The following is a 26,896-nucleotide window of genomic DNA, read 5'->3' as shown; positions in this document are numbered from 1 at the left end:
CTTTACAGCACTTTGCTTTACAGTGATTTGCTAATACAGCGGTCTCAATTAGATGCAATTAGACTAAAGCCCCACTCATACAGCGCTTGTTTCACTTTTATGGCGGTTTTCAGACATCATGTGCCATTCTATTCAATGAGTTCCACTTTATAAGAATGCATTACTACCAATTTTACCCTACTGCTCAAAAGACTCCTTAAAATTAGTAGTGCTTTCTTTCTTTAACTTTCATTTCCCAATACTCAGTTTTAATGATGCAGCCAGAACCATTTGTGCACTTTTGACAACACACGTGGCTTGCTGACCATAAAACAGTAGGCATGAGAACCATATTGGCCTCCCTTAGAAAGGGCTCTTCTGTTTAATGACAATTGGCTTTTATCTCTTCAGTACTCCTGTTCCTTTACACAATAGGAATTTAGACTCAAGAAATACACAGCTGCTGCTTCATGTCTCTTCTGCCCCTCTTCCTCATAATATTGTCTAGCTTAAAACAATGTATAGCACTATGTCATCAGTAGGGAACCAGAAATTTTGACTGGCCTTGGTAGCCAATCCAAAATGTGTGATTACCAGAACCATCAGCAAGATCAGGAACAATTCATTCCTCCCTTCCCCAGCTCCAAGTTTGGTGCTGGAGGAGGGAACCTTTTCTGCTTCTGAGGTGCTCATAGGGCCCCAGATGCAGAGTGACACTAGGGGCATAATATCCTTTCCCCAGCTCTAAGGTCAAGAAGAAGGCTAGGACTTCTCACACTCACTAGAAGAGGTGAGTTGCTCATTGAGAATATGACAAACAGAATTGTGGCCTTTGGTTGTCATGCAGCGTATTGCCCAAACCCAGAGCTTGAAAAAGTTACTTTTTTGAACTACAACTCCCATCAGCCCAATCCAGTGGCCATGCTGGCTGAGGCTGATGGGAGTTGTAGTTTAAAAAAGTAACTTTGCCAAGCTCTGCCCAAACCTGAGCAAACAGTTATGAGACAGAAGATAATACATTGTATTAATCTAGTCATGAAGAATAAGGGAGATGAGATGATGGCAACTCAACATTATAGCAACTGGCTATAGCCTAATAGAACTAATCTTGTTAACTGTTTTGCTTTACAAGTAATATGTTTCAACCAACACATTTTAGACAAGTAAGTCTAAAATCACTCACTTTTCCAGCAACCGGAGGATAAGAAAGGCCCAGAGAAAGGCGTGGAGCCATCTGACAACATTGGTTAACTGCCACAGGTACATTTGCCACCTACAAACTGCTCTCTCTTCTCTCTTTTCAATTAAATATACCATTGGACTTCAAAACCGCCTCTCAGGCTGCAATCCTATACCCACAATACCTGGTAATAAGTCTCACTAAACTCACTGGGTGTATTCAATGCTAGTTCTACTCAGAGTAGATCCATTGAAATTAATAACCATGACTAACGTAGGTTCATTACTTTCAAAGGGTCTACTCTGAGTAGGACTTTATTCAATATAACCCAATGGGCTTTTCTGAGTAGCCATTTACAGAATTGTACTGCTAGTTCAATAGTTTAATTGCATGACTTCTGATTTGCTCTCATTCTGTTGCGCATGAAGTAAGTTTTGGACAGTATCTTGGCTATCTATTTTGCTTGGTTACGACTCTTGTAATTGTATAAGGATGCTGTAGTAGTGGATTTCATGCATCAGTCCGGGTTGGACTAGATGACCTTTGATTTGATTTCTTTCCAACTCTATGATTCTATGACATATTCCACTTAATGGCAAAAACAAATGTGGGTTTCAAGGAACACGCATTAGACTGTTCATAATGAGTAATCACTAAGACATTATTTCCCCATGCTGAATTTCAGCCTTTATCACTGTAAAAAGATTCCACTATAGCACAGAACTCATAGGATATATAATACCTGAGAGAAGTAGCAAAATGGAAGAAAATTCAATGGAGATCACTAAAATCCATCAGGTAACTACAGGAAAAGTATACAAGAAGGATCTGTTCTGAAAAGATGAGTCATGAAGTGTGTGTATATATACATATATTTGTGATCAATACCATTTTTAACACCTTAAAGATAAGCTTGCAAGGGGCTCAGTGGATGGCCTGGGATCACCTGATGCTAAATGTAAATGTACTGCCTTCAAGTCGATTCCGACCTTATGAATAGGGGTTTTCATTTATTTATTATTATTTATTTAATTAAGCTTATATACCGCCTGACTAGCAACAGCTCTCTGGGCGGTGAACATTAAAAATACAATAAAAATAACACAAAACTGTACACAAAACTGTACAGTCTAAAATCAAAATATAATAATTTACAATTAACAGGAATTAAAATGCCTCAGAGAAGAGAAAGGTTTTAACCTGGCGCCGAAAAGATGATAGTGTTTTCATGAGGCTGAGAGGCAGTGACTGGCCCAAGGTCACCCAGTGAGCTTCATGGCTATGTGGGGATTTGAACCCTGGTCTCCCAGGTCATAGTCCAACACCTTAACCACTACTACACCACACTGGCTCTCCCCTGATGCTAAAGGACTGCTAAAGCTAAACAGGTGTAGACTTGATCAGCCCCTTGATGGAAGGCCACTGAACCCTCATACAAGAGTAGGACATGTTTTAAGAAGCTCGTAAAATGCACTTTTTTTTTCAAAATTACTAATAACCTGGCCACAAGAGAAGTACCCACAAATTGTCTTGATTTGAGCTCAGGATTCACCATCAACCCAATGTGAAACAAATATACCTTAATGTTTAGAAGTACATCACAGTCTGAACAAAGCAAAATTATGTCATATAATAAAACAAAGTAATTATTATTAGATATTTCTCCCTATAAAGGGGCACATGTTACGGCAGAAACGATGCTGAAGAAGAGCACTGAGCTTCAGATAGCATACACTAACAGAGAAAAAGGAAGGGAGGAATTACTACAAGCAATTTAATATTTTCTCCAAGTGCTAAAGTCAGTCTAATATCTTTGAAACCACACGCATCAAAAGCAGACACATTTCCTGCATGGATTAGAAAGTACTGATGGGGATCAATACATCTTCAGACTTATAACATGCAGAGCGGCAAGAAACATGAGAGGGGAAGGGTTGTGTGTTATATGTGTAATAAAGTGTTGAGACAAGGAAGAGCAGTATAGGATAACAGCACTCTCACACTGCTCGGTCATGTGCACATATAAAAATACACATACAATAGCAGCAGGCTCTGTAGATATATGGAAAGGCTTTATATGGATCTGCAAGACAGACATATATGTGTCTGTGCATGCATGAATGCTCAGAGCATGTGCATGAAAGAGCAACAGGTGCAAAAGGCTGGGGCAGTGGGCAGGCTAAAGTGGCATTAAAATGTGAATTCTGTAAGCAACTTTAAGCACCTGATAAACAGTGGGATATCAGTCTAATAAAAATAAACCCCCTAAGCGGAAATATAGAATTATTATGCATAGGCACAAGAAATTTTATATATTTATTTATTATTTGATTTATATCCCGCCCTTCCTCCTGGCATCAGCCCAGGGTGGAAATGTGTGTGCATATTCAGCTGTATGCACACAAGTGCCTGAACAGAATCCTCACATGTACAGACAGCTCTCTCTCTCTCTCTCCCTAGCTGTGAGAACTCTACCCCTGAATCCTATTACTGAATTTCCAGATGATGCTTGTGGCTCAATTGATTGGAGTAGCAAAGAAAAAGTCAGCAACAGTATCTTGCTTGTTTCTAGGAATATCACCACTGAAGTACCAGCGAGCGGCAACCTCCTTCCACCTCCCTCCCCCTTTCTGTGGCTACAGAAAAGCTTCACTTCGCCTACTCACCTGTCATCGTTCTGCCATCCCTGATCACCCAGCAACAAATCCCGGAACCTGTACCTAGGGGGAAGCGGGGGGACCTCACTCTCCAGATCCACCATCCTCCCTAGGAATTAGGAGGACACTGCTGACAGCAAGGTAGTAGCAGCGGTAGTAGCAGCAGCAGCAGCGACGATGAGAAGCAGACAAGACGGCGGCAATAGCAGCGACGTGTCTCGTGCTGCGAGAAGGAAGAGGAGGCAGGTACTACCAGGCTATTGCTTTTCCCATAGGTGAAAATGCAAATCCGCTGCACCTGCTGGGAAACCCGCTCTCCCCCCCCCCCTTTGCAATAGGAGCAAAGCGGGAAAGGGCGCGCGCGCGCCTCAGCCAACCGGGCAGTTCCTCCAAATGCACGCGCAGCTCCCTCAGCCTGCCAGAGTCGACAACAAAAGGCTGCTTGCTCCTATCCTTTGCACCCATCCCCAGCCATGCAAATCCTGTTTGGAGCTGCCGCTGGCAGGTCAACCAATCAAGATTGGCCGATAGAAGCACAATGAGCTGACGTTGGCGGGAATCTCGACTTGTCAACCAATTGCGCCCTCACAGGCCAAAACGAACAGGGTTCTGTTACAGGCCAAAATGAACAAGGACTGGTTGAAAAGAAGGAAACCGCAGGTGTCGGAGTAGATCTTAAAGCTCCGATCCTACATAGCCCGCTCCTATGCGTGTCCCATTAATTTCTTTCGAGATGATCCCCCCCCCCCAAGTGAACTTGCTCTTGTGCCTTAAACGGCAGTTTGCCACATTGACATGTTTGGCTCACCACATCACAAGCCTCTGTCACAATGGTACTTCAGCAAAATGAGTTGGTGGGGTGAAAACCATAGTCAACTTGATTCTCAAGTCAACCTCACCTTTTGTTGTTGTTGTTATTGCTTTATATATTTGCACATACAATGCAATAATCCTTAAATACAGAAATATCTAATTTCCCTAACCCAGAATAATTATTCCTGTATATAATAAACAAGTGAACTGGGATGGGGGGAATCATTGTGCCATGTGTCCATTTTTTCTATAAAGCATATTTTAGTTTATCCATTTGCACAATTTCCAGGATGCTGTGGTTGTTGGAGTTGTTGAAGTTTTCCAGTAACAGTGAGCAAAGAGAATCCTTGCTGTGATCAAAACATGCCTACATTCTTTCTTTTGACAAGTCTATTACACAATTTAACAACATAGGGGTTAGTGTAGTAAATTGGAAAGTATTTTTTGTTATTTGATTGTATTAGTGAAACTTGGGTCCAGTAACTTGAAACATTTGTATAGTTGCTTGTACTATATATTTTGGAAAGTTATTTGTCAGCCGTGCATTTGAACACCTCTTCAAATAGCATAACCAAGGATAAAAGAGGAGGCTTTCCTTTATGTTTGGATACAATTGGACACCTTTTGAATCAAGATGGAGGACTGAACAGAAGAAGAGATGGCTGGATCAGGCTAATGGCCCATCTAATCCAACATCCAGCATCCTGTGTGGCCAACCAGATGTCTATGGGAAGCCCAAGGCTGCAATCCAATACAGAAGTAAGCTCCATTGGGTTCAATGGGACTTACTCCCAAGTAAGGGTGTACTGTATTGGTTTGCAGCCCAAATGTAGCACCTAAGTACAATAGCACTCCCCCAATTTGTGATTGTGGCTATTAGTCATTGATAGCCTTATCCTCAATGAATTTGTCTAATCCTCTTTTAAAGCCATCCAAGATGATGGCCATCATTACTTCTTGTTGTAGCAAATGCCATAGTTTAATTGTGTTCTGTGTGAAAAAGTACTTTTTTTAGGACAGAATCTTCCAATATTCAACATCACTGGATGTCCCCAAGTTCTAGTGTTATAGAAAAGGGACAAAAACTTTTCTCTACTTTCTCCACACCATACATATTTTTATACAATTCTGTCATACATCATCATACTTGTCTTTTCCAAATGTTGAAACCAAATGTTGTATTTCCTCATAGGGGAGTTGCTCCACCACCCACCACCCATCATTTTGGTTGCGCTTTTCTGAATGTTTTCCAGCTCTTTCCTTTTCTGAATGTTTTGTAGTTTTGAGGTAAGGTGACCAGACCACTATCTGGTATTCTGTCTGGTATTCCAGGTGTACTCATACCATAGATTTGTATAATGGCACTATGATATTGACAGTTTTATTTTTAATTCTTTACCTAATGATCCCTAACATGGAATTTGCCTTTTTCACAGCTGCCACACACTAGATCCATATCTTTATCGAGCAATCCAATATGACCCCCAAGCCAGGCCTCATTCCAGATTTTGCATGATGGTTCCTGAGATCAAAGAGTCTATCTCTGAATACAGTTGGATGCCATTTTGAATCAAGATGCAATGATTTTAACTGATGATTTCAAAACTGCAATGATATTTTGGTTTCTTACAATTCTAAAGCAACAGCAGGTACAACGCTCCTAGCAACATATAACAGAGCAATCCAACTCGTGGCAAGCTGGTGGAAGGGGGGGGGCTGATGGGGGAGGAGCCAGCGGAAAGGTCCACAGCATCCATTTCACATTTGGGAGCTGCCAGGCTGGCTGAACATGAGCTGCATGCAGAGACCGGAAAGTAAAAGCTGGCTCTCATGAATACCCCTACTGGGGAATAAGCACTCTCCATAGACTTCCATTGTAATTATTTTCTTACACCAACCTTTTTCCCGGCATATCTTTGGCCCAGATCGGGACTTGCAGGAATGCTCTGAACATGATTTGGATGTCGCCTAAGTCCCCCCCCCCGCCTCTCCTCTGACACACCTCTGAAATGCCCTTTTTTGAGCTTTATGCTAGCTTCTGCCAGCACCCCTTTCACTGGGCTGGGCTTCCCCAGTGGAACTCCAGCTGAGCCAGCAGGGTTCCAGCTCTGCCGCAGCTGAGCCAGGGTGACGGGCTTCTGCCGGCAGAGCCTGGCTGAGCAGGGACTCTGCCGGCTCAGCCAGTGATCCGCCATATCCAACTCCGCTCAGCCCAGCGTAAATACAAGTTGGATTGTGCCCTAAGTCCACATCCATTCTGTTACGTTTTCAACATCTGAACATATTAGTTTGATAAACCCTATTCATTTGTTCAGGAGGCATATATTATTTAAACAAAATCTTACTGGGCCTTTTTCAATGATGAGCTAACAGAGAAGGTTGTATTTAGCTTGTATATTATCTGCATTTTTTTCCTTCAAAGCACCTTGTAGGATTCTCTATTTTTCTTAAAAGATCTTACCATTTGATGAACACAAGAGTATATATGCTTACTTTCTTATTCTCTTGTCAAAATTGTTTCAAAGGGAGTTAGCTGTCTGAGTTGATTTCTTCTAAATTCCTGCAGAATAAAATGTGTAATCTGATTTTTTTTTTTACCATGAAGGTGTCCAATCTTTTAAATTGCTAGCCAGATATTCTCTTGAAATCAAAATCCAGTTCTTCAATCTATAACACTTTTTCTTTCCCCCATTGCTTGAATCCTCTTGCCAGGGTGCCGTACTTACCATGGCTGATAACCAAGGCTAGAAGCAAATTATCAGGCCTTATTTTCTTTTTATATTTATTCGTTATCTGTCCTTGGATTAATTTTGAACCTGTTATATTTTCTACCACCTCTTGTTCTTGTCAAGGAAGAATATCCAATTGGGGGTGGGGGCATTGGTAATTTGAAAGGCAAATCAAATTTTTAGTATCAGTAATTTTATTCCTGGCTTTTCTCTCCCTTTTTTTTCTATTTTGCTTTGAAAAGGGAAATGCCACATGTGTACTGGGGAGAGAGAAAAGAGAGAACTGCCTTGACTGCTGTTCGATATTTACCTCTCAGTATTCCAGCGGAGGTGGCCTCTCTCTCCCGCAACTCTCCCACAACTGCCCCCATAGAACCAGCTTGCCCTGAAGGAAAGAGAGATATGGTTTTCCAAAAACAATCACCCCCTTTATAGCTTGTCTTTGCTGTTTTATTATTTTGTTTTAATTTATGCTTATTGTTGTAATATTTCTGTGTGAACTATTTTATGGTATACAAATACCTTAAATTAAAAATACAGACTTGGTTTGTTGGGACTAGTTTATCAATCTCTGCACTGTGATAGGAAAAAGAATCATAGCTGTTGCCTGAATTACAGTGCCATTCTGTGCTGCTAATCCCCAATCACATTCATATTAATTTTATTCCTACAAAATCTATTTTGTTGCATAACACCCTGATTCCCCCATTCGATCATTTTCATAAGCCCACATACACATAAACAAAACGCATAAAACTTTGCCGTTTTAGCATCCCATGTATTCTTATACCACATAACAGCACTTTATTGTATCATGAAGCCATTCCCCTGTTCCCTTTTAGCTTGTGAACAAAGATTTGAGTTCATCTATTTGCCAGAGGTCAAGACCAAGGAAATAGCTTTCATAAGATACCACTGTGATGTTATGGCTTATACAAGATTGCTTTAGTGGGCAATAGTAGAGCCAGGTTTAAATAAATGTCATCTTTTTTAAACCATTCCCCAGAGTTCTTGCTCTACAATTAATCTGAGGGAAAATGGACACAGCAACATGACACTATAGCTATGGAATGCTCTTAGGAACCAACTCACAGCTACTTGGCATTTCCATAGTATAATTATCATGGCCTTCTTCATAGAATGGTAGAATTGGAAGGGGCCTATAAGGCGATCAAGTCCAACTCCCTGCCCAGTGCAGGAATCCAACTTAAAGCATGCTCGACAGGTGGCTATCCACCTGCCTCTTGAATGCTTCCAGTGTTGGAGAGCCCACCGCCTCCCCAGGTAATTGGTTCTATTGTTGTACTGCTCTGATAGTTAGGTTTTCCTGATATTCAGCCAAAAGCTGGCTTTCTGTAAATTGAGCCCATTATTCTGTGTCTTGTACTCTGGGACAATGGAGAAGAGTTCCTGTGTGGCAGCCTTTCAAGTACTTGAAGAGTGCTATCATATTCCGTCAGTCTTCTCTTCTCAAGGCTAAACATAGCCATTTTCAGTCTCTCATCATTAGGCTTTGTTTCCAGTCCCCTGATTATCCTTGTTGCCCTCCTCTGACCCTGTTCCAGTTTGTCTGCATCCTTCTTAAAGTCTGGTGTCCAGAACTGGATGCAGTACTCAAAATTAGGTCTAACCAGTGCCAAATAAAGAACTAGTACTTCATGGGATTGGAAAACCATTAGGGCTGCCAGGTGTCCGGTCTTTGCCCAGAGACTCCAGATTTTATTGGTGCTCTCAGGGTGAGTCACCTTAATCTCCAGACTCTCAGCCTTCATTTTAAAAGAAAAATTAAGTTTCTAGGTAGTCTAGTTCCCAAGATATACACCAAAACATCAGCTGCCCCCCAAGCAACTTCAGTTAAATGAGTTAGTAGCTGGATGCTCTAATCCCGCCTTTTCACATTTGTAGCAAATAAATGAAGTCAGGGTTCTGATTGACAAGGCAGTAAATAGAGCCCTTTGCAAGTCAGAAAGCTTGTTTTTTCCTGCTTTTCTGAAGATCTCATTAACTGAGTAAGTATATAGCTTTCAGTATTTTTCTCTCTTGTGTGCAGGAGTCAAACGAGCTTAAATTTTTCTGGGCTGTTTTGAAAACCTTCCCAATATGAAGCTTTAATCCAGTACTTGCTGTTCTGGGAGTAAAGGTGCAATGCTAATCCCACATACCCAGAGTAAACCCCACGGAATTCAATAGGACTTACTTTTGAGTAGACATGGTTAGGATTGTGCTGTAAATTCATGGGACTTTTGAGTGAACATATCAAAGAATTGTGTTTGTAAGTCTTTCTCTCCCTCTCCAATCCTATTTTAAAGCAATTAGGCAGGACTTACATAGATATCACTGCTTTTATTATGTAGGACACTAATACTGCTTTTATTTTGTTTAAAAAATGTTCTTCAATGGCCAACTGGTTTCTTTTGGAAACAAACTGTTATATGGGGTGTGTGTATTTTTACATCTCCAGTGTGTGTATGGAATATTTCCAACAACCCTGTGAGGTAGGGTTGCAGACTGGAAACCAAGGCAGCTCACAACAAGAAATAAATCCCTTTAAAATCCAATAACCATAAAAACAAGTATAAACAGTTGCAAAACAGCTTAAAATGGCATGATTCTGAATTTTGGGTTGTGTGAATGAAGTTCCTTATCCAGAGCTTGGAAAAGTTACTTTTTTGAACTACAACTTCCATCAGCCCAATCCAGTGGCCATGCTGGCTGGGGCTGATGGGAGTTGTAGTTCAAAAAAGTAACTTTTCCAGGCTCTGTAGGACCTTATCACTTGAGGTTACAGTTCTCTGCACAGTTCCCTGTTTGAGTAAGCCCCACTGAACCCCTTGCTTCTGAGTAAACAAACATAAGATTGCACTATAAATATCTTTACAGGCTGTGTAAATAATAAACATATTTGATAGTGATGCTTATATAAATATTTCTTCATACTATGTCCCAATAAGTATCTGATTTCACACTATGGTTGTACAATATTACTTTCTCTACATTGTCAGTGCGCCCTTCTTCCTTGGGGTGGTCATGGTCCCCCTCTGTTGTTTTCACTCTGAGGGGCAGATTAGGCTGAGAGATGGTGAGTAGGCCATGGTCACCCAGTAAACTCTGTAGCTGATTTCCATTTTTAAAAAATAATTAAACTGATTTACATGCAGGCAAAGTTTATGACCTATATCTATACAATACATTTAAAGGACATCCGACTCACATTTAAAGTGCATGACTTCCCCCAAAGAATCCTGGGAAGTGTAGTTTCCCCTTCACAGTTATAGTTGTTGGAAGTTTCACTTCAATCAACACATTGTCTTGCTGTGTGCTCATTAGTCTACCATTAGTAGTAGTGTGACCATTAGTCTACAGATCCCAGCCCTTGTAGAGGTCCAAGAGCTGGGATCAACTATCAGTCAAAGATCTCAAGATGAGCCACTTCCAATGAGATCTGGCTAACATTTACCTGTCTGCTTGAGCTTGCCTGCAGGGGAGGAAGTTCAAGTGTTTGCCATGTTGGATTTGGGGGCTTCCTCCAATTTTATGGGCTTGGACTTTGCTCATAAGCACAAAGTGTCTAATACTGAACTCCAGATGCCCCTCACAGTAGAAACCATTGACAGACAGCCACTGAAGTCAGGAGTGGTCACCAAAGCTACTGAACCACTGAGGGTAGAACTGCCGGGGTATGTGGAATGGATAGCCTTTTCTTTAGCTGCCTTACCCCATTTCCCAGTGGTGCTGGGTATGACCTGGCTGGCACAACATGACCCTGTCACTTCCTGGAATGAGGCGACTGTGACATTTCAGTCATATTACTGTGAGCAGCATTGTCAGCCCCCCAAGAGGTCTACGCCCTTGACTCTGGCAGCTACTACCTCATCAGTCCTGTCCTGACACCTGTCCTGGCCCATTTGCACTGGCTACCTATTTGTTTCCGAGCCAGATTCAAGGTGCTGGTTTTGACCTACAAAGCCTTACACGGTGTGGGACCACAGTACCTTGTGGAACGCCTCTCCCGCTATGAACCTACCCGTTCACTTCGTTCAGTATCTAAGGCCCTCCTCCGGGTACCATCTCACCAGGATGCCCAGAGGATTGTTACCAGATCTAGGGCCTTTTCTGTAGTGGCCCCCGAATTGTGGAACAGCTTACCTGAAGAGATACGCCTGGCGCCTACGGTGCTTTCTTTTAGGCGCCAGGTTAAGACCTGGCTGTACTCCCAGGCTTTTTAATGTTTTTAATGTTAATTATTATTTATTTATTTATTTAATTAAGCTTATATACCGCCCGACTAGCAACAGCTGTCTGGGCGGTGAACATTAAAAATACAATAAAAATAACACAAAACTGTACACAAAACTGTACAGTCTAAAATCAAAATATAATAATTTACAATTAACAGGAATTAAAATGCCTCAGAGAAGAGAAAGGTTTTAACCTGGCGCCGAAAAGATGATAGTGTCGGCGCCAGGCGCACCTCCTCGGGGAGACCATTCCATAGTTCGGGGGCCACCACTGAGAAGGCCCTAGATCTTGTCACCACTCTCCGGGCTTCCCTATGAGTCGGAACCCAGAGGAGGGCCTTCGTAGTAGACCGTAGTGTACGGGCCGGTTCATATTGGGAGAGGCGTTCCGACAGATATTGTGGTCCCGCGCCGTATAAGGCTTTATAGGTAAGTACCAACACTTTGAATCTGGCCCGGAAGCATATTGGAAGCCAGTGCAAACAGGCTAGCACAGGTGTTATATGCTCAGACCACTTAGTTCTTGTTAGCAGTCTGGCTGCCGCATTTTGCACTAGCTGTAGCTTCCGAATCGTCTTCAAAGGTAGCCCTACGTAAAGCACATTGCAGTAGTCCAGACACGAGGTTACCATAGCATGTACCACTGATGAGAGGTCCTCCTTACTCAGATAGGGACGTAGCTGGGCTACCAAACGAAGTTGGTAGAACGCATTCCGGGCCACCGAGGCTACATGAGCCTCAAGTGTGAGGGAAGAGTCTAAGATGACTCCCAGACTACGCACCTGTTCCTTTAGGGGGAGTGTAACCCCATCCAGGACAGGGTATATATCCACCATCCGATCAGAGAAACCATCCACCAACAGCATCTCAGTCTTGTCAGGATTGAGTCTCAGTTTGTTAGTTCTCATCCAGTCCATTGTCGCAGCCAGGCAACGGTTCAGCACGTCGACTGCCTCACCTGAAGAAGATGTAAAGGAGAAGTAGAGCTGCGTGTCATCAGCATACTGATGACAACGCACTCCAAAACTCCTGATGACCGCCCCCAGCGGCTTCATATAAATGTTAAAAAGCATGGGAGACAGAACCGAACCCTGCGGGACCCCACATTGGAGAACCCACGGTGTCGAGCAATGTTCCCCAAGCACTATCTTCTGGAGACGACCCGCTAAGTAGGAGCGGAACCACTGCCAAGCAGTGCCTCCAACTCTCAATTCCGCAAGCCTCTCCAGAAGGATACCATGGTCAATGGTATCAAAAGCCGCTGAGAGGTCAAGGAGAATCAACAGAGTTACACTCCCTCTGTCTCTCTCCCGACATAGGTCATCAAACAGGGCGACCAAGGCAGTCTCAGTGCCAAACCCAGGCCTGAACCCCGATTGAAATGGATCTAGATAATCGGTTTCATCCAATAGCGCCTGGAGCTGGTCAGCAACCACACGTTCCAGGATCTTGCCCAGGAACGGAACATTGGCTACTGGTCTGTAGCTGCTGACATCCTCTGGGTCCAAGGAAGGTTTTTTCAGGAGTGGTCTCACTGCCGCCTCTTTCAGACAGCCAGGGACCACTCCCTCTCGTAAAGAGGCATTAATCACTTCCTTGGCCCAGCCAACTGTTCCTTCCTTGCTAGTTTTAATTAGCCAAGAGGGGCAAGGATCCAGTACCGAAGTGGTCGCACGAACCTGTCCAAGCACCTTGTCCACGTCCTCGAGCTGAACCAACTGAAACTCATCCAACAAAACATGACAAGACTGTGCTCTGGACACCTCAGTAGGATTAACTGCTATTAAATAGGAGTCTAAGTCCCGGCGAATGCATGAGATCTTATGCTGGAAGTGTTCAGCAAATTTATTACATCGAGCTACCGATGTATCTGCCGTATCTTGTAGGCCTGGATGAAGTAGGCCACGAACCACTTTAAAAAGCTCCCGTGGGCGTGAGAGAGATGACTGAATAGTGGCGGCGAAATGTTGTTTTTTTGCCGCCCTCACCGCTCCTACATAGAGCTTAGTAGAAGCACGAACCAGCTCATAATTGCATTCGTCGGGAGTTCGTCTCCATCTCCGCTCAAGCCGCCTCCTGTCTTGTTTCATCGCTCTCAGCTCCGGAGTATACCAAGGAGCTGTATGAGCTCTACATAGGAGAGGGTGCGCAGGAGCGATCGTGTCAACAGCCCGGGTCATCTCTGTATTCCACAGATCGACCAGGGCTTCGACAGGAGCGCCAGTCTTATCAGCCGGAAAAACCCCCAGAGCCTTTTGAAAACCTTCAGAATTCATTAGTCTCCGGGGGCGGACCAATTTAATAGGTCCCCCACCCTTGCAGAGGGAAAAGGCTACTGAAAGTCTAAACTTCAGCAAGCAATGATCTGTCCATGACAACGGGAGAGATGTAAAACTCCCCACATCCAGATCACTATCCCCATGTCCAGTAGCAAAGACCAGGTCAAGAGTATGCCCCGATGTATGTGTTGGGCCACTAACATATTGAGACAGCCCCATGGTTGTCATGGCAGCCATGAAGTCCTGAGCTGCCCCAGACAAAGTAGCCTCAGCATGAATGTTGAGATCTCCCAGTACTAATAGTCTGGGGGATCTCAACAGTATCTCCGAGACCACTTCCGTCAGCTCAGTTAGGGAAGCCATTGGGCAGCAAGGTGGGCGGTACACCAAAAGGATTCCCAGTCTGTCCCTCTGGCCCAGCACAAGGTGCAAACACTCCAGACCAGTGATTGCATGGACATGGTGCTTGGTGAGTGAGATGGAACTCTTATAGACCACAGCGACCCCCCCTCCCCGACCCTCAGATCTACCATGATGCTGAACCAGATACCCCGGTGGGCAGAGCTGGGACAGACTAACTCCTCCCTGTTCGCCCACCCAGGTCTCGGTTATACATGCCAGATCGGCCACCTCGTCCACAATCAAATCATGGACGAGGGAGGTTTTATTATGTACCGATCTGGCATTAAAAAGCAGCAACTGGAGATCTGAGAGTTGGCTGATAGGACAACCAACAACCCTACGGGTATGTTTATGTAGACATAATGTTTATGTCTACGTTTTATTTTAATATTGTTGTTGATATATGTGATTGATTTTATTATAATATTGTATTTTTAATCTGTTTTGTACACCGCCCAGAGAGCTACTAGCTATGGGCGGTCTAAAAATGAAACAAATAAATAAATAAATAAATAAATAAATCAGAAGAGAGGCCCCTACCTGCAAAGGATCAGGAGTTTGGGGATGTGTTTGACAAATAGAAGCCAACCAACTGCCCCTTCATTGCCCCTATGACTGTGCCATAGACCTGCTGCCAGGGGCATGCATTCCATTGGGGCATACTTACTCCCTGTCAGAACCAGAGTTAGCAGCACTGCAGGAATTCATGGATACCAACCTACAGAGAGGCTTCATCCGGCCCTCCAAATCCCTTGTGGGGGAGCCGTTGCTGTTTGTCAAAAAAAAAAAAGTGGGGAGTTATGCCCGTGTCAGGACTACCATGAACTGGTACCCTCTCCCTTTGATTGGGAAGATGCTGGAGCGCCTACATTCTGCAAAGATTTACACCAAACTGGATTTACATAGAGCTTACAATTTAGTCTGAATTAAGGAAGGGGTTGAGTAGAAGATGGCCTTCAAGACACGTTATGGACACTTTGGGTATTGAATGCTTTCGGATTGTCCAATGTTCCTGCTGTCTTCCAGAGTTTAATGAACAATATATTTTGGGACTATTTGGACTATTTCATGATAATTTATTTAGACAATATCCTCATTTACTCGGACTCCTGAGAGCAGCACAAGGTGCACGTAAAGGCAGTGCTACAGAGACTCGGAGAGCATCACCTGTACACTAAGCTGGAGAAGTGTGGGTTTGACTTGACCACTTTGGACTTTTTCAGTTATTGCATCTCCCCTGCTGGAGTCAAGATGGAACCAGAGAAAGTGTGTTGTGTACCCTCTTGGCACCAACCTAAAGCCAAGAAGGACCTGCAGCGCTTTTTAGGGTTTGCCAACTACTACCGACGTTTTATCACAGCCTTTTCTAACAAGACAGCCCCCCTTACAGACTGCCTAAAAGGTTCGGGGACCTTTCATTGCACTGAGGCAGCGAAAAATTCTTTTGAGGAACTGAAACAGTTGTTCATCTCAGAGCCTGTACTCCAGCATGCCAATCCTCAATAGCCTTTTGTGGTGGAAAGTTACGCATCAGACGTGGCTATTGGAGTGGTGTTGTTGCAGCCAGCTCAGAGCAGGGGGGGAGGGCTACGACCCTGTGCATACTTCTCTAGAAAGTTGTCAGACGCTGAGCTCAATTATACTGTGTGGGAGAAAGAGCTCCTAGCTAAGATCCGGGGAATTACAGGCCGGTCAGTCTGACTTCAATACCGGGAAAGATATTAGAACAGATAATAAAAGAGTCCATTGGCAACTATCTAGATGACAATGCTGTGATTAGTAGGAGCCAGCATGGGTTTGTCAAGAAAAAATCCTGTCAAACTAATCTCATCTCTTTTTTTGATCGGGTCACTAGCTTAGTAGATGGTGGAAATGCTGTAGATGTCATCTATCTAGATTTCAGCAAAGCGTTTGACAAAGTCCCCCATGACGTTTTGATTAGCAAACTGGTCAAATGCGGACTACATGGAAATACTGTCAGGTGGATTCACAACTGGTTGGAAAACCGTACTCAAAGAGTGGTCATCGGTGGCTCTGCTTCGGACTGGAAGGAGGTTTCGAGTGGAGTGCCACAGGGTTCTGTCCTGTCTTATCAATGACTTAAATGATGGGGTGGAGGGAAGCCTTATGAAGTTTGTGGATGATACGAAACTGGGAGGGATAGCTAACACAATGGAAGACAGGAATAAAATCCAAAGGGACCTGGATAGACTAGAAAATTGGGCTGAAATTAATAAAATGACATTCAATAAAGACAAATGCAAGGTTCTGCATTTAGGCCACAAAAACAAAATGCACGGGTACAGGATGGGAAATACCCGGCTTAGCAGTAGTGCGTGTGAGAAGGACCTTGGAATTGTAGTGGATAGCAAGTTGAACATGACCCAGCAGTGTGATGCTGCGGCAAAAAAGGCAAACATGGTTTTGGGCTGCATAAACAGAGCTATATTTTCCAGGTCAAGGGAAGTAATAGTCCCACTATATTCTGCATTGGTCAGGCCTCATCTGGAATACTGCATTCAGTTCTGGGCGCATCATTTTAAGAAAAATATAGACAAGTTGGAGGGGGTTCAGAAGAGGGCGACGGGGATGATAGCCGGTATGGAGAACAAGTCTTATGAGGAAAAGTTGAAGGAACTTGGCATGTTCAGTCTGGTGAAGAGAAGGCTGAGGAGTGACATGATTGCACTCTTTAAGTACCTGAAGGGCTGTCACATAGAGGAGAGTACAGATTTGTTCTCTGCTGCCCCAGAGGGTAGGACTAGGTCTAATGGTTTTAAGTTGCAGGAGCATAGATTCAGATTGGACATTAGAAGGAACTTCTTGACAGTAAGGGCAGTTCGGCAATGGAACCGACTGCCAAGGGAGGTGGGATCCCCTTCACTGGATGTCTTCAAGCAGAGGCTGGACAGCTATCTGCGGGAGATGCTCTAGCTGTGGATTTCCTGCTGTGAGCAGGGGGTTGGACTCGATGGCCTACAAGGCCCCTTCCAACTCTATGATTCTATGATTCTATGATTCTATTTGGGACATTTTTGAGATATGGTGGCACCTGCTGGAGGGAGCACATCACGAAGTGGAAGTTTGCACAGATCATCAGAACTTGGAGAGCCTTCAGATGGCCCGGAAGCTGAACCAGCGTTAAGTGCATTGGGCGTAGTTCTTTGCCAGATTCCACTTTCATATTAGCTATATTCTGCAGGCACAAAACCATCGAGTGGATGCCTTGTCCTGCAAGCCTGAGTACCAGGAGGATCAACCTGTTGCCTCGTTGTGTCACATTACTCTGCTGGAGAAAATGGTGATTGCTGGTTGCCCAGACTCTTGGGTGGAGGAATTGTGTAGCACTCAGGAGAAGGACCAATTTACTCAGAAGCGCATGTGAGAACTGGAACAGGCTGCACAGAATTGCCCACCAGGTTACTCCAGGAGGGGAGGTCTTCTCTATCACTATGAGGCTTTGTACGTGCCTCCTGGAGAGTTGCAATCTAAGGTTCTCCATCAGTGTCATGAAACTCCAACTGCTGGACATTTTGGGGTTTTTAAAACCTTGCAGACTGTCACGAGACTTTTGGTGGCCAAAAGTCAAACAGAGCTTGGAAAAGTTACTTTTTTGAACTACAACTCCCATCAGCCCCAGCCAGCACTGGCTGGGGCTGATGGGAGTTGTAGTTCAAAAAAGTAACTTTTCCAAGCTCTGGTCAAGCATGACGTAGAGCAATACATTCAATCTTGTCCGACTTACATGAGGGCTAAGCACACTCCAGGGCAACCTGCTGGCTTGTTGGAGCCTCTTCCCATGCCTGAGGGACCATGGCAAATGGTGACTCTCGATTTCACTACAGATCTTCCTGCTTCTCAGGGGAAGACAACCGTTTTGGTGGTTGTAGATGCCTTCAGTAAAATGGCTCATTTTATTCCCTGTGCTGGGTTGCCAACTGCTTGGGAAACTGCCCAATTATTTGTGGAGCACATTTTCTGGCTACATGGGCTCCCCTCCAGTTTGGTTTCGGATCAGGGATCTCAGTTTACAGTCTGGTTTTGGCAAGCTTTGTGGCATTTGTTGGGAAGTGAGTTAAGACTGCTGTCCGTGCGTCACCCTCAGATAGATGGGCGGATGGAAAGGTGAATGCCACTTTAGAGCAGTATCTCTGTTGCTATGTAAACTATCAGCAGGACAATTGGGTGAAACTTCTACCTTTGGCGGAGTTTGTGTACAACAACTCTGTACATGCCCCGATGCAAAAGACTCCCTTTTTTGTTAATGTGGGGTAACACCAGTGGTATGCCGGTAGATGTTTAACAACCAGCTCTCTGGAAAAAAATGTATGCATATATATACGTACATAAGTTTAATATAATTTTTACTGATATAAAGGATGTGTACCACACAATTTACAGATAATACTAACTTATACAATACTCTTTATTTTAAAAAGGCAGTTATTTTATTTTAAGGAGGTGGCGGGACAAGGCAGTGTAGTGTAGCAATGCGGATGTCTGACTAGGATCTGGGTTGAAATCTCCATGGCTAGCCATTAAAGCTCACTTGGTGACCTTGGGCAAGTCATTCTCTCAGCCAAACCTAACTCACAGGGTTGTTGTGAGGATAAAATGGAGAAGGATCAGGATATAATACTCATGAAGCCAGTGAAGGGTCCACGTGGACATCACCAGATGGTCAATACAGGAATCAAATTGATTATATAATTGGAAACAGAAGATGGAGAAGTTCCATACTTTCTGCAAAAACAAGACCAGGAGCAGACTGCGGTACAGATCATCAACCGGTCATATTGAAAATCAGAGTAAAGCTAAAGAAGAACAAAGCAATCATAATGCCAAAATACAGTTCAATTAACATCCCAGAAGAATATAAAGATGAAATAAGGAACAGATTTGATGCTCTAAATTTAGTAGACAGAGAACCAGAAGTACTATGGAGTGAAGTCAGAGACATTATCAGGGAAGAATGCAAAAAGACAATACAGTAGGGCCCTGCTTTACAGCGTTCCGCTTTACTGTGCTTCATTCATGTGGCGGTTTTCAATTAGGGAAAGGCCCCACTCTTACATCACTTGTTGCGCTAATATGATGGTTTTTTTCCATCACGCTCCATTTTGACATCATTTTGATGTCATTTTCACGCAACGCAGCCCATTATACTCTATGGGGCCCTGCTATACGGCGATTTCCGCTTTACAGCGGGGGCCTGGTCCCTAACCCACCGTATTAGCGGGGCCCTACTGTACCTCTAGTTAAAAAGAGAGAAAGACCTCAATGGATAACTGAAGAAACTCTTAAAATGGTTAAAGAGCGAAGGAAAGCAAAAGCAAAAGGAGATAGAAACACGGTCAGAACCCTAAATGCAACTATACAACAACTAGTACGTAGGGACAAAGAAAACTATTACAATAGTTATTGTATAGAAATAGAAGAGGACAACAAAAAAGGTAGAACAAGAGCCCTATTCCAAAAGATTAGAGAAATGAAAGGGAAATTTAAACCATGCAGAATAATCAACAGGGGAACACACTGACTGACCGAGATGAAATAAAAGGAAGATGGAAGCAATACACTGAAGAACTCTATCAAAGAGATGCCAGGATGACAGATTCATTCACCGAGGAACCATGTGATGAAGAACCAGAAATTTTAGAATGTTAGGTAAAAGCTGCTCTTAAAATACTTGGAAAAAACAAATCACCAGGACCAGATGGCACACCAATAGAGTTGCCACAAGCTGCGTAGTGGTTAGAGTGTTGGACTGCGACCTGGGAGACCAAGGTTCAAATCCCCACATGGCCATGAAGCTCACTGGGTGAGCTTGAGCGAGTCACTACCCCTCAGCCTCAGAGGAAAGCAATAGTAAACCACCTCTGAATACCGCTTACCATGAAAACCCTATTCATAAGGTCGCCATAAGTCAGGATCGACTTGAAGGCAGTCCATTTCCATTTTTTACTGAGACTGAATCTGTCCAAATTTTGACAAAAATTTGTCAACAAATATGGACAACTAAACAATGGCCCACAGACTGGAAGCGTTCAATATATATCCCAATTCCAAAGAAAGGGGATCCCAGAGAATGCAGTAATTGCCAAACTATTGCCTTAATATCCCATGCAAATAAAGTAATGCTCAAGATTCTACAACAAAGGCTCTTACCATATATGGAGTGAGAAATGCCAGACGTCCAAGCTGGATTTAGAAAGGGAAGAGGCACCAGAAATCACATCGCAAGCATTCATTGAATAATGGAACGGAGCAAGGAATTTCAGAAGAAAATCACCCTGTGCTTTATAGACTACAGCAAAGCCTTTGACTTTGTAGATCATGAAAAACTATGGAATGCTTTAAAAGAAATGGGGGTGCCACAGCATCTGATTGTCCTGATGCGCAACCTATACTCTGCACAAGAGGCTACTGTAAGGACAGAATATGGAGAAACCGATTGGTTCTCAATCGGAAAGGGTGTGAGACAGGGGTGTATTTTATCACGCTATTTGTTTAATCTATATGAAGAACATATCATACGGAAAGCAGGATTGGACCAAGATGAAGGAGGTGTGACAATTGGAGGGAGAAATATCAATAATTTAAGATATGCAGACGATACCATACTACTAGCAGAAACCAGTAATGATTTGAAACAAATGCTGATGGAAGTTAAAGAGGAAAGCACAAAGCAGGACTACAGCTGAAAGTCAAAAAGACTAAAGTAATGACAACAGAAGATTTATGTAACTTTAAAGTTGACAATGAGGACACTGAACTTGTCAAGGATTATCAATATAAGAACATAAGAACATAAGAAGAGCCTGCTGGATCAGGCCAGTGGCCCATCTAGTCCAGCATCCTGTTCTCACAGTGGCCAACCAAGTGCCTGGGGGAAGCCCGCAAGCAGGACCCGAGTGCAAGAACACTCTCCCCTCCTGAGGCTTCCGGCAACTGGTTTTCAGAAGCATGCTGCCTCTGACTAGGGTGGCACAGCACAGCCATCATGGCTAGTAGCCATTGATAGCCCTGTCCTCCATGAATTTGTCTAATCTTCTTTTAAAGCCATCCAAGCTGGTGGCCATTACTGCATCTTGTGGGAGCAAATTCCATAGTTTAACTATGCGCTGAGTAAAGAAGTACTTCCTTTTGTCTGTCCTGAATCTTCCAACATTCAGCTTCTTTGAATGTCCACGAGTTCTAGTATTATGAGAGAGGGAGAAGAACTTTTCTCTCTCCACTTTCTCAATGCCATGCATAATTTTATACACTTCTATCATATCTCCTCTGAGCCGCCTTTTCTCTAAACTAAAAAGCCCCAAATGCTGCAACCTTTCCTCGTAAGGGAGTCGCTCCATCCCCTTGATCATTCTAGTTGCCCTCTTCTGAACCTTTTCCAACTCTAGAATATCCTTTTTGAGATGAGGCGACCAGAACTGTACACAGTATTCCAAATGCGGCCGCACCATAGATTTATACAACGGCATTATGATATCGGCTGTTTTATTTTCAATACCTTTCCTAATTATTGCTAGCATGGAATTTGCCTTTTTCACAGCTGCCGCACACTGGGTCGACATTTTCATCGTGCTGTCCACTACAACCCCGAGGTCTCTCTCCTGGTCGGTCACCGCCAGTTCAGACCCCATGAGCGTATATGTGAAATTCAGATTTTTTGCTCCAATATGCATAATTTTACACTTGTTTATATTGAATTGCATTTGCCATTTTTCCGCCCATTCACTCAGTTTGGAGAGGTCTTTTTGGAGCTCTTCGCACGGTCATTAAACAAAATGGAGACAACAGTCAAGAAATCAGAAGAAGGCTAGGGGAGGGCAGCTATGAGAGAACTAGAAAAGGTCCTCAAATGCAAAGATGCATCACTGAACACCAAAGTCAGGATCATTCAGACCATGGTATTTCTGATCTCTATGTATGGATGTGAAAGTTGGACAGTGAAAAAGGTGGATAAGAGAAAAATCAATTCATTTGAAATGTGGTGCTGGAGGAGAGCTTTGTACATACCATTTGCGAAAAAGACAAATAATTGGGTGTTAGAACAAATTAAACCAGAACTGTCACTAGAAGCCAAAATGATGAAACTGAGGTTATTATACTTCGGACTCATAATGAGAAGACATGATTCACTAGAAATGACAATAATGCTGGGAAAAACAGGAGTAGAAAAAGAGGAAGGCCAAACAAGAGATGGATTGATTCCATAAAAGAAGTCACAGACCTGAACTTACAAGATCTGAACAGGGTGGTTCATGACAGATGCTCTTGGAGGTCACTGATTCATAGGGTCGCCATAAGTCGTAATCAACTTGAAGGCACATAACAACAACAACAACATGTAGTATTGTTATAGAAATTGTTGTAAAGACCTCAACCCAAAAACCTGTGCAGACTTTCTTGAGAATAAGTCCCATTGTGCTTAGTAGGACTGGCTTCTGAGTATGTGATACTTAAGATTAGGCTGCAAAGCACTTTCCATGCTGACATTTTTTATGTATAACAACTACTACAATTATATAAAGTGCATGTTACAAGCAACTCCATGAAGTTCATTCCATTTAAAACTAAGAAAGCCACCAGCATTTCAGTGCTTGTTTGCATGATCAGGCACACTGAAATGCTTATTAAGGCAAATCAACAAGTTTATACTGACAAGGGAGTACAGGATGTACTGTAGGCACAACCTATGCACATTGTTTCTTAATGTACTATGCACAGAGTGATGTGCTATGAATATAATAAATACCTTCCTACGTATATTATAGAGAACTAGAACTGCATGATTTCAGTGATGAATATACTTGGGTAATAAGTTTCTGAATGGTAATTAAAGCCTGGGTTAGTGTTGATTCTGGTAGAGCTGTTATTCTTTCAATCATTTAATGTCATGTGGAGATCCAGCTTTGAAGCATTCCTGGCATGAAGGTGCATCAATGGGAGGAAGCTTCCCCTGCTGGATCTTTACCTGTTTTATGCAGGTTTTAAAGGCACAGAAAAAAGTTGGCAACCTTTAGTGTAGTCATTCCGCATCATGTTACACACTTCAACATCTACAGTACAAGTCTATGCATGTCTACTCAAAAGGAGCCTGTTGGCTATCCCAGGTATATAGGACTGCAGCCTTGCTTAGATAGATAAAGAATCCACTCCCCACTATCTTCTACTGTTACAGTCACCATTCGTATGACCCCTCCCCCACTTCCGACAGGATGCTCATACAGGACAAGTAGAAATTCAACTGTGTAAGTTTCTCCATCACTGTATTTTTGTGTATGTGTGAGCTTTAACTGTTAACATTTAACCTGTTGAAAGTCCACATGTCATCTGCTAAGGGGGAGGAATCCTGTCAGCCAGCCAAAGTACTGAACAGGGATTAAGCATCTTCCTCAGATATAACAATGAGTAAAAATGCATCAGGCGAGAAATAAGGGATGGTGAGGAAGAGAGTAAAAAAATAACAGAATACAAAAGGCCTTTTCTCCTTGACTGTCCTATATATGAAGTTTCATTTGGATATGTGCGAAGAAAGTCCGTCTGCAGTGCGATTTTTTTAGATGTGGCTCCCTAGGAAGCGCCTGTAGGTTTACAGCCTCTGAATACAATTATATATTGTACATGTGTGTATGTATGTATATTGGTAGCAAAGCCCTACTGTACATGACGAGACTGATGCCCAAGTAAATGTGGACAGGATTGGGCGGACTGTAACAACCTCTCTTTGAAGTCTCAAACAAGCCAATGGGCTTCCCAGATTCAGGTGCCAATAAGGATCTGAATAACCAACTTTAGCATCTTCTGCCTGGGTGTGCATTTCCCCCATTGTTCAAACCCAGTTCCTTCAGGCCCAGAGGGGAGAAGGAGAGAAGAACCAAGCCCCTCCCAGGCAAGTTCGGGAAACCCAATGAAAAGGAGAAAGAAGCTCTTCCCCTTCCTACTCCCTCCCTGGGTTTTGCGTTTGTTTCTTTTTTTGTACTTCCTAGCAACAAAGGGGAGGGGGAATGGACTTTTCTTCTTCCAGAGTTTACCAAATTGTGGAGGCTCTGTTCTTTCTCTGGTCCGCTTGTTGTTGCCTTCACTCCATTTCCCACCCTCCTGTTCTGTGCAATGCTTCGCTTTTAATAATGGCTGTGTTTAACAACCAGCTCGCAAGATTCCCTAATATTTAACTATTGGCTCTCGTGAGCCAGTACAAGCCGGCTCCCGCACACCACTGGGTATCACCCACATTCATTTCATCATCCCAGGGCCACCCCAATTGTACCAGCAGCGGCCCAGTTTGTGCAGGAGCTGAAGGCTATCCAACAGTTGCTACAAGAACAACTAATGTTGGAGAAAGCTGTCAATAAGCAACAGGAAGATCAACATTGCCAGCCTGGTCCAGGGATTCAAGCTGGGGACAAGGTGTGGCTGTCCATGCGCTATTTGCCCACACAGGTTCCTAGCCAGAAGCTGCAATCCCGAAGACTGGGACTCTTTGAAGTGGAGGCTCAGATCAACCCAGTGGCATTTCATTTATGTCTTCCTCTCACTTTGAAGGTTCATCCTGTCTTTCATCGTTCCTTGCTTACTCTAGATCAGCCGCTGGGTCCCCATTGCACCGTGGAAGAGCCACCTTCCCCCATGATGGTGGATGGTCAGGAAGAGTATGAAGTGGAGTGAATCCTGGATTCTTGGTAGCATGGGGGAAAACTACAGTACTTAATTCAGTGTTTGGGGTACAGAGGATCATTCTTGGGAAGCAGCGACTTAGGTACATGTGCCGGATTTGGTGAGAGAGTTTCATGAAGCTTACCTGGACAGGCCCAGGCCATCGGGGTGGGGGAAGCTTTGGCATGGAGGGATGGATGATGTTGTGACCCAAGACAGGGGGGAGGGCTTGCAGGAGGAGGACTCTGACTTTGAGGACTCGGGCGTGGAGCTGAGGGAGGAAGGATCTCAATGCACCCAAATCCCAACTCTTTTCATGGAAGTGCAGGGAGAGCTGTCAAAGGTTGCTTCTGAGGACATGCCCCTTTCTCCTGCTCCCAAGGAGCCACCTGAACTACTTGCTGATTCCCAGCCGGGCCTCAGCAATTTCCCATGCCTACCCAGTCAGCTAGCCCCCCTCATTCAGAGGGAGAAGTTGAGATCCAGCCCCTTTCCCCCACTCTCACAGAATTCAGAGGTGCGAAGAACAATGGCCAGGGGTTAGGAAAAGCCATTGTTAGCTCATGAAAGTGAAACCTATTTAAGGAGGCATTAACAAGGAGTGGGTGCTGAGTCAATGTCTGTAACTGCAGGCTTGCTTAGTCAGCGCTAGCCAGAGAAATAGTTCTTAGACAGCATAGTTAGGTGAATGAGTCAAAAAGCTTTTGAGATAGCTGTAACTTTAATAAAAAGAGAAAACCTTACTGAATCATGTGCGCCTGCATTCCTCGGCTCTGGACAGGACACATTGCCTAGGACAAAAACATGTACCTTTGTCAAAACTGCCTACAGAAATGTGTTTATTTGGAGAAATTCACACTAAAATGGTGGAGAATTTTCATGAGGATTTTTTTAAAAAAATTCACAGATCACTTTAGAAATGTGGAGAACTGAATTTAACATTGGAAAAATGAGAAATTGAGAGAACCGAAACAGACAGATCTTTCCATCCCTAGCTGCCATACTAAATGATTGATTTCTGACAAGAGCAGAACTACTATGTGTCACCCTTAACTTGGGAAGAACACTTTGAACCAAGCCTTGTAGCAAATCAGCAACCAGTGCAGATTTCAGAGCAGAGGTATTATGTGCGGATAGGGTCTCATGACTGTCAGCAATTGTGCCATAGCATTCTGTACTAACTGCAGCTCCTGAGTCAGGTCATGCTGTGTGGGGATTTCTGTGTCCTTGACTGACTGGCTTCCAGGATTTTCTTTTAGTTTTACTTAGGAACCCCGACTGGTTGTGGGATGCTGAGTATTCATAGGAAATACTCATAGGAATCTTGTAGTTGGTATGGTATTGCATTTAGGAAATTGTCACTGGCTTTTATTTTTTATTTTCCTATTTGCACTTCATTTACCTCTAACCTCATTCCCTTACATCCATCAAAGCAACAACAGTGGTTCCATGCACTCAGCTCAACCCCCTTAAACCCACTGATGATGAACCTTGTTGTTTGCATGATGGTTTGTTTCTTGCCCAATAGTGGTAAAAGAGAATTCACATACTGGGAAGTGTGGCTGCAATTGTTGTTCCCAAGCTACTGCCTGTGAAGGTAGACCAAACCATGTGTGTTTTCTCTCTGTCAATTATTACTCACTGGAATTGGGTTGGCTGTCAAAGTTAGTTTATAGCAGCCCATACAATAGGCAGGAAAAGATAGAGAATCTTCTTAACTTACTCATTTCTGAAACTTCTCTCTGCAATGAAAGGTCAAATATGTAAAGAAATTTGGAGCGGCCACATTAAAAGGCAGGCAAGGCATTCAAGGGAGGGGATTGCCATCTCTGCTTTGATATTGATATTTTTGCAGAGGTCCTTGTCAAGCCTTACCAACAGCACAATCCTAACCATATTTACTCAGAAGTAAGTCCTGTTGATTTCTACGGGCTTAGGCCCTTAGTAAGTGTGCTTA

General features: G+C 43.5%; 1 protein-coding gene across 4 annotated transcripts in view; it reads right to left on the bottom strand.

Moving 5' to 3' along the window:
• The window catches only part of KCNT2 (potassium sodium-activated channel subfamily T member 2), a 341,069-nt gene extending 336,808 nt beyond the window's left edge, over window positions 1-4,261 (bottom strand). For 2 of the 4 annotated variants that reach the window (XM_061633982.1, XM_061633985.1), the window contains exon 1: window positions 3,826-4,261. In XM_061633982.1, the coding sequence (XP_061489966.1) occupies window positions 3,826-3,920 (95 nt within the window). In that variant the 5' untranslated portion in view covers window positions 3,921-4,261. The remainder of the gene's footprint in view (window positions 1-3,825) is intronic. The other 2 variants (XM_061633981.1, XM_061633984.1) reach the window with 1 other exon arrangement.
• Window positions 4,262-26,896: the final 22,635 nt, after the last annotated feature.

The sequence above is a fragment of the Rhineura floridana genome, chromosome 6 (assembly GCF_030035675.1).
Source record: "Rhineura floridana isolate rRhiFlo1 chromosome 6, rRhiFlo1.hap2, whole genome shotgun sequence".
In the NCBI taxonomy this organism is placed as follows: Eukaryota; Metazoa; Chordata; class Lepidosauria; order Squamata; family Rhineuridae; genus Rhineura; species Rhineura floridana.
The sequence above is the reverse complement of the archived record's forward strand: the minus strand, read 5'-3'. Positions and strand labels throughout refer to the sequence as shown.